Source organism: Poecilia formosa, unplaced genomic scaffold (genome assembly GCF_000485575.1).
Source record: "Poecilia formosa unplaced genomic scaffold, Poecilia_formosa-5.1.2 Scaffold453, whole genome shotgun sequence".
Taxonomy (NCBI): Eukaryota; Metazoa; Chordata; class Actinopteri; order Cyprinodontiformes; family Poeciliidae; genus Poecilia; species Poecilia formosa.
In genome coordinates, this window is record NW_006800392.1 from 108572 (window position 1) to 116750 (window position 8179).

Consider the following 8179-nt stretch of genomic DNA (forward strand, 5'->3'; position numbering starts at 1 on the left):
GAAGAAGAAGAAGAAGAAGCTAGGTGCGAGATCGTCTGTTGCCACAGTCTCAGCTTTCAAGCCTTGTTCCATGTTCATGAGTCTCCTGGTTTCTTATCCTGTCTTTTTTTTGACCGCAGATTTTGGCCTTTTCCCTCTGTCACCAGTGTGACCACACCCTGTGGAGCCCCTTCTTCACCCTTATATTGTAATAAACTTTTTGTGAATTTGAACACTTGTCTTGGCTGCGTTTTGGGTTCCGGCTTATTTTGCTTGTACGTTACACAAGGTAAAGTTTTTTACCTTCAGGTTATTTTCTTACGACAGCAAATTAGAGCCACTGTAAAAAAACAAAAACAGAAAACATTTCTGCCAAAACTATCTGAAATTTTGTAATTAATCTCTGAAATATTCTAGAAAACCATTTTATTTTAAAAAACTTGGATATTTCAGAGACTGAAAATTTGTAAATTTCTTAGAAAACCCCCCAGAAATGTACTTGAAATTTTCAAGTTTTAAAAATCAAAATTTTTTGACTTGCAGATGCACCAGATTATTTTTTCTACTTTGTCCAGAACCAAACATTGCTTTTTGGAAACCGGTGTCTTTTTGTTGTACTTTCCTGGAACTTTCAGGCCTCGTTTCAGAACAGACATGTTTTCTGGTCCTTTCTAAAACTTATTTTCATAAGTTACTGTTTCTTTTCTAGATTTTTCCAGAGTTACATTCAGGAATTTTCTGGATTTTACTTGTGATCTTACATAAACCAAAGGATTACTTTCCAGGACTTAGAAGATGTTTGCCTGGAATTTCCAGAATCTAGGCAGTTTTTTGAGTCCTTTTATATTTTTATTTTCTGACATTTTCTAGAACATACAGGATACCTGTTGCATCATACATTGTGAAACCTGTTTAATTAGCTCAGTTTCCTTTCAGGGACTCGTTTGTGTCATGAGCTAAAGCAGTACTTAGATATATGTCTAAGTTTTCATTAGTGTGTGGATTAGGGAGCCACATTTGCAACAGAAGTATTTTTCTCTGCAGGTCTTTTATATCTGTTTTGCCACTGCAGACGTCAGAGCCACCTCCCTATTCTGAGCAGAAGCATCAAATCTCTGGTGAGAAGCTACAGGGTTAAATGTCTGAGAGGAAATCAGAAATGCATTTCCTAAACCATTTTGCTTTTAAGGAGCAGTTTCACCTCCACAGCAGAGCAGCGGCTCTCTGGATCCGTAGAGAAGTGGAGGAAGCTGAGGAGATTAGCAGGTAGATTTTTAATTTTCCCTCCCAGTTGTTGTCTCCGTTTGGGTCTTTCTCCCAGCGTTGTCGTCTTAATGAGCTCATTAACTCTTTAACATCGTTAAGGGCCAGTTAATTGTTTGTCCATTAGCTATTAGCAAGGCTCAGTGGAGAGCCAACAAGGGACGGCTGTGATCGCACACACACAGACACACACAAAGGGAGGCGACATCCATCACTGTTTAAGCACAGAGTCAAACAGACACAGTCATTTATTACTGCAGAACCAGCTTCACACACACACCAGCATGCTAACACACACACTGCCACCAGTTGGCATTTATTGCTCCTGTTCTCAGTCAATCGAAGTGTGAGCGGGAGGAGAATCAGCATGACTGAAATTAATCCTGAGATTAAATGTCCTTCCAGGCGTAATCAATTCACTGAGCAGAAATGCTGAAATAACATCTTTGTAAACAAGAAGTATTTTTGCGGCTTAAATGGGCTAAGCAGGCAGTCCTAACAAGGATGGAGTGGATCTCCGTCTCTCATCCGTTTCAGCTGAAATTCATCACCAGTTGGCAGGAGTTTTATTAATCCACTTTATCAGAAGTTTAAATTAAGCGAAGTGATCTATTAAAGGGTGAAAATAATTCTCTGGGATCAATGAGTACAATAAACACAAATCCAGCTCCCAAACTTCAGCCCAGATATAATCTACAAGGAAAACTTCTGATAAATAAAATAAAATAATATCCAGGAGGAAAACATGCGGAGGGAAGAGGCTGGTAATGAGGAACCGTGATGTCAGTAAGACGCAGCGGCTCCCAGAGAGTTTAACTCTTCTGCAGATAAATTATCGTTCCTCTGATTCTACCAGCTCCTGTAACGTGAATACATTTTATTACTGCTTTGTTTGGTTTAAATTTGTTTTGCTCGGCACATAACGTGTTTTATTGTTTTATTACGCTACGCTCAATAAAGTCAAACTAAGTAAAAAAAGTCAAAATTCAAAACTAAAATTCTGGGATTAAAGTTGGAATTTAGAATTATCAGATTAAAATCTGAGGTAGAATTCATGAGATTAAAGTCAAAACTTTTAGATTAAAGTCAGTTTTTCTTGAAGGTTTGTAAACTGGACCATTATAACACATGAACCCTGATAAAAGCTGACGGACGTTTTTTTATTTTCGGGCAGCAGCGGTTGGGGCCTGACGGATTAAATGCAACTTTAATGCAGCAGGAATTTCTCCTGATGTTTCTGAACCTCACAGAATCGATAACGCGAGTTTCATGCGTGGTGACAAAAACTGTCAAAGGTTTCTCAGTTTTTTAAAAAATATTAAGACAAATAAATGATAAAAAGTTGACGGAAGTTGTTGCGGAGCTACGCGGAGTAGCGGCGGCTGATCGCTTCCCGTCGTGACAGATTCAGGCTGAGGAAGCTGCTTCAGCTGTCAGGGTGAATATTAATGGATATGTAGCTCCTTTTTCTGTGCAGATGGGAACTCGTCAGCGCGCGGATCCTCAGAGGATGACAGCGCAGTAGTCTGGAGCTGCTGCTCATTCAACATGACAGAGCGCAGATGGCGGAGTGAGGGGGAGGAAGCAGAGACAGCAGTGGATTGAGTTACAGAGCCGGTGTCACCCTGGATTTCTGTTACGGCGCTCACGGCGCCGCGGGCTGAACACGCCGCGGTGAGGCGGGACGGCTGCAGGAGATTAACCGGGCGCATCTACAGCAGGCTGCTCACTTTCTGCTCACACTGACCGGATCGGCTCTGAATGCAGAGCAGATCCAGATCGTCCTGCTGCACTGCAGCAACTCACCGTCCAGTAATAATCCAGAATAATCTGATAAAAGCTTTTTTATTTTAACCACTTAAAGCTGCAGAAATACAGCAGTCAGAAACAACCAATTAGAGCCAGGAGGAGGTGCTTAGCGTTGTTAATCATGCTGGTGTACACGCTGTTCACACCCTCTCCTTTTTCTCTGCTACGCTACAACTTCTTCCCGACAGCAGATCTTGTTGTGAATGCTAAGGTTAGCTAGCATAGCCACTGATGATGCCAGATAAACAGTTTTCTTAGTTGTTTCTCAGCGTGTACAAGAGGATGATTGACAGCGCTAAGGCCCTCCTCCTGACTCTGATTGGTTGTTTTTAACCGGGAGCGGTGCAGGCTTGCAGATCGCTATAAAAGCTCAGGGAGCTTGATTTTTTTCATCTCTCTTGTAACATTTTGTCACAACATGGTGTCAGTTTTAGCAAATAAAAACAGATTTATTTTATCACAGTTACGTAGTGTGCAGTTAATAAATGTAGGATAGCAAAAGGTGCTCAGTATGAGTTGGGTTTTATTTTTTACAGAATTTGAACCAGGTGATAAAAATGTTGCTTAAGGAGTTCCAGTTAGAAAATATTTACAGACAAAACGTTTCTCACCTTAAATTCAAAATGTTTATGTGTTTTGTCCAGTTTTGGATTAATTTCTGCTTTGACTGGATTGTTTTTCTTTTTTGAGTCTGAATACTCAAGTTAACGATTAATCGATTACTAAATTAACTGGCAATTATTTTAACAATCGATCAATCACGATTAATCACATTAATCACATTAATTCACATTTCACATATTTCTATCTGATCTGCTCCTTTGGCTGAAGCTCTATGTTAAAAACAGAAGGTCTGTTAGCTAAGTCAGTGAAAAGTTTCTATATTTCAGTAATCCAATTCAAGATGTCCAATTCATTTTTCAGTTTCATTTCACATCCTGGTGTTTTTCAAGCAGTTGTTTCCTGAGAAACGTTAATTATGGTTCATAGCTGAGGAGAACCCAACGAGTCAGAAAACTGGTTTAGCCCACACCAATAAAACTGGATTTTAGTAGAGAAATGTTTCGTTTCTATGCCTATAAAGTCACGGAAAAGCTGCTGGCTTGATAGTTGCCCAGTCACTGTTTCACACGTTGCTACGTCTAAGGAGCTAAAATCTTGTTGCATTTATGAGAAACTACTAATGTTATTATGTAAATATATATTGTTGGGTGAGGACTTTAACATGTTTATTTTGATTAATTATTTATTGATTTTAATGTGTTAAAAATGTTAACACAATTAATTTTTGTTCTTTTTTAAACATGCATAAGTCCAAAGATGGAACCTTTGTATTTGTTTCCAGTACGTCTTTAAATCTGACGCACAGCCGACATCCCCAGACACAAAGCCGATTCTCTGGTCCCACTGGGGTTAATTTCTGCTTTTAAACGATCTGATTGGACGCTGGAAAAGACTAATGTTGTGTTCAAGTTGTGCTAAAAGGAGTTAGCCTTTCAAGGCTAAAATAGCATCAATGCTAAACGAGTTGCTAATGCTAATGTTAGCGTCTACATTTTTAAAGAAGCTCCATGAATAATCAGGGTTTCCTGAAACACTGATGGTCAAATAATCAAAATTACAGATTAAAAACAATAAATATCTTTTTTTAAGTTCAAATGTTTATTTATGAAATAATTTACCAGCAAAATTTGTTTTTTAACTGAAAGTGTTGTTTATTTTGTGGATATATTGTTTTCAAAGGAAAGTGATTAATTTTATCGAGTCCCACTGATATTAAATTGTGTTTTTAAATCTGTATCCAGGATACAGTTTTACTTTCTTACAGTTTCTCATCAGTCACTGTTTGTTTGTTTTTATCTGGTGTATAAAAAAGCTGTGACACTTTAAAAATGGTGTCATCTGTAAATGTATAGTTGATTCCTATTGATGGCATTTCAACAAAACAAGATGAGAAATCAGAAATCCTGTCAGCGGCACAATAAAATGGACAAATGAGGAGAAACATCCGTCCATAGAACGGCGGCAACAACAAAACCAAGAAGTTTTCAGCCGAGACTCAAGAACCAAGTGAAACTAAGTAGCAGGGGGTCAGACAGATAAACGACGCTGCCAAAGAAAAGTGCAGATCTCTTGGTAAAACTTGAAAAGATCAAAGGTGAGATAAAACTTCAAAAAGTCTTTCAGCTACAAGATAGATCAATAAAACATATCAAGACTGTTTGTACTTTGACTGACTTGTTCTTCCAACCCAACTGGTTGAGGTCATGTGACTCACCTGGCCAGGTTGAAGGCGTCGTCGATGAGACCCGCTCTATTTCCAACAGAAATGATCTGGAGAGGAAAACAAACAGCAGGAAATGAGTTGATTTGGTGATCGGATCTGGAAATAATTCAGAAAAATCAAAGCAGACAAATAGAGAAGGTTTACCTGAGGGCTGTTGTGGAGCTGCTGAATGAGCAGCTTCCAGTTCTGGAGGTCATAGTTCACGCGGAAGTAGCCAGTCTGGTTGATGTTTCCCAGCAGCCAGGTGCTGTCATCCATCTGACCAATCCTGTGGCTTTCTGAGTGAAACAACACATTAAATTAGATCCGTAAACTAAAGCATTGAATTTATTATCACCCAGTATGCTGATGATATCTTGATGTACATTCTAGTTGGTTATTGGCGTCTCCTTCAGGTCACTCAGTCATTTTCCAACTGTCCTTTGATGAACTTTCACCTCTGACCTGCTAACTAAATCCTGAGGAGGAGCTCTTGGGTTTTTGGTCAATTCTCTGGGTTGAACCTGCAGGAACGTCGATTCCTGGGAAGATTGGCAGATGACTTTGTCTTCCAGTTGTAAATAACCTTCAGATACTTTGTCAGGGTTAGCTCTGCAGAAACACAAAATCATACTAAGTATTTTGGTGCCAACATCTTATTACACCTGAAATAAGACAAAACAAACTTAGAATTAAGTCAATAGTTTCTTCATATTGATGAAAAAGTAGTGGAGATATTTTAACTTAAAATATGGGAAACGTGTTTAAGAGGCAGATTTTGTCACTTCTAATAGTTTTTCATCAATATTAAGGAATTGTTGACTTAAAACAAGCTGAAACGTTGCTTGTAAGTTTGTCATACTTTAAGTGTAATGAGATATTGGAAATACTTGGTGAGATTTTGTGTTTTTGCAGTGTTGGTGTTATAACCTTCCCAGACTGATTGGCTGCTTCTCTAGACGTCATCGCTGATGTTTTTCTGCCTTGGGTTGTTTTAGCCCGGAAACTTGCTTTAATAAAAGGTCTTAAAATGGATGATCAGTTATTTATGCACTTGGAACTTTTCCACTTTAGCTTAATCTTCATCAAACCTCTCCAGGAAGTAGTCTGAGCCCAGCTGATGGAGCATTTACATTTTGTAGGTTTGTGGATCAGCAGCATCACGGGGCCACAGGAGGAAACCAGCACATCCTGCTGAAATTAGGTTGAAGCTTCAGTGAAGCAGCTTGTAGGACGTTTCCCACTTTGAGAAACAGCCAGGTGATAAAAACAGAACGCAGCTGTTAGCCCACTTCTCCTCCTTCTTGGATTTAAACCAACTCCTCGCTCTCCTTGCATCAGATTGGTGCCAGAGTGGCGACGTGGAGATTACCCTCGTCAGGCTGTAACAACACAACCGGAGCGAGCTTCACGTTCACAAAGCAAAACACGTGTTTCATTAGGGGGGAACGGAGCCAGCAGGAGCCCCTGTTTCCACCAAAACCCAACACCAAGCAGTTCAGGATCAATTCTCAAAACATTATTTTGTTCAAAAAAGGGACTAAAATGAGCTTTATTCACTAAAACAGAATCCCTAGAGGGTTTTGTTCTTCAGAAACAATGATGAAAAAAGAAAAACAAAATGGGGTTTATTCTCAAAGCTTTTTGTTTGTCAAAGTAAAGAGGGGACCTACAACGGAGACTAATCCGAGCGAACAAACGATTGATCAAATCTTTGAGTCAGAAAGCTGACCTGTTAACAAAAGAGTAATCCTTTCAAAAGAACAGCAGAAGCAGCGCCGTTTTAAAAAACATGAAAGGATAAAAAGTAATCAGGATTTTTCTTTTTTGAATAAAAAGCAGACGCCAAATTACAGGAACCGTAACGATGTTTATTCCCTCCGCCTACAAACCTGAGAACAGAGCAACACGCTGCACCTGTGAACCTTTAAAGCCCCGGCAGAGGCAGCTCACATGTACAGAGCTGAGCAGATAATTAATTAGAGAACCTGAGCCGGTTTGATCCGCTAACAGATCCTCCCAAGGAAACAGCTCGTTATCTCCCGGCAACAAGATAATTAAGACACAGGTGGAAATAAAGTTTCAGAGACGTTCAGCGGCGTCTCCGGTGGCGCCGTACCTGTCCTGTTGTTGATCCAGATGAGGCTCTCCAGGCAGACAGCGGACACGTTTCCCACGGCGACAGTCAATGGGACCTGCCACTGTAAACTGCAGAGGGGGAGAAGGATGTTAGCGACGGTCAGCGGGATTGGATCGGGTTTTATTGCCCCTGTTAGGGGAGCGAGGGTCATCGGTCAGCTGGAAATGAGGCGAGCGACAGCCGCAGCGGCGGAGCGAGGGCTTAACAGCCGCACAGGCAGCAGATATCAGTCAGGAGAAACTGACTGGAGGCCGGCGTCCCTGTCGGGGAAAAGCTAGCTTAGCATTTTCACACCTTTAGGAAGTTAAATAAACTTTAAAAGTGATGTAATATGCTTCTTTGAGCAGGTTAGGGTAGTGATACAAAACATGATCATCACATCTTATACTCAAAGTTATTTTGTTTACACTCACATGTGAAAATGGCTGCAAACTGATGCACAATTATACAGCCGTACATCTTTGAAAAGAAGAAGTGGAGCCTTCTGCACAACCAGTGAGAAAGAAGGGAGAGGCTTCTGGTTGGTAAGACAACGACAAAAACACTTGTCTTTTCCAACAGCCATTGTTCAGCGCATAGAGCATCTTCAGTCATAGGCTTCTTCAGATCTGCAGTGACACAGACTGCTACAGGAAATCTTTCCTGCCAACCCCCAACAGCCATCACCATCGACGACAACTCTAAAGAATCTGAGTTAATATGAGTCACGACAACGTTCACTT

The 8179-nt window shown here is 40.3% G+C and overlaps 1 protein-coding gene across 1 annotated transcript in view; it reads right to left on the reverse strand.

Annotated features, from left to right (window-relative positions):
* The window catches only part of LOC103155878 (thyrotropin-releasing hormone-degrading ectoenzyme), a 155014-nt gene that overhangs the window by 25452 nt on the left and 121383 nt on the right, over positions 1-8179 (reverse strand). The window contains exons 11-13 of the mRNA XM_007577763.2: positions 7437-7525; positions 5483-5616; positions 5330-5385 (exon numbers count right to left, since the gene is read on the reverse strand). Of these exons, the coding sequence (XP_007577825.1) occupies positions 5330-5385; positions 5483-5616; positions 7437-7525 (279 nt within the window). The remainder of the gene's footprint in view (positions 1-5329; positions 5386-5482; positions 5617-7436; positions 7526-8179) is intronic.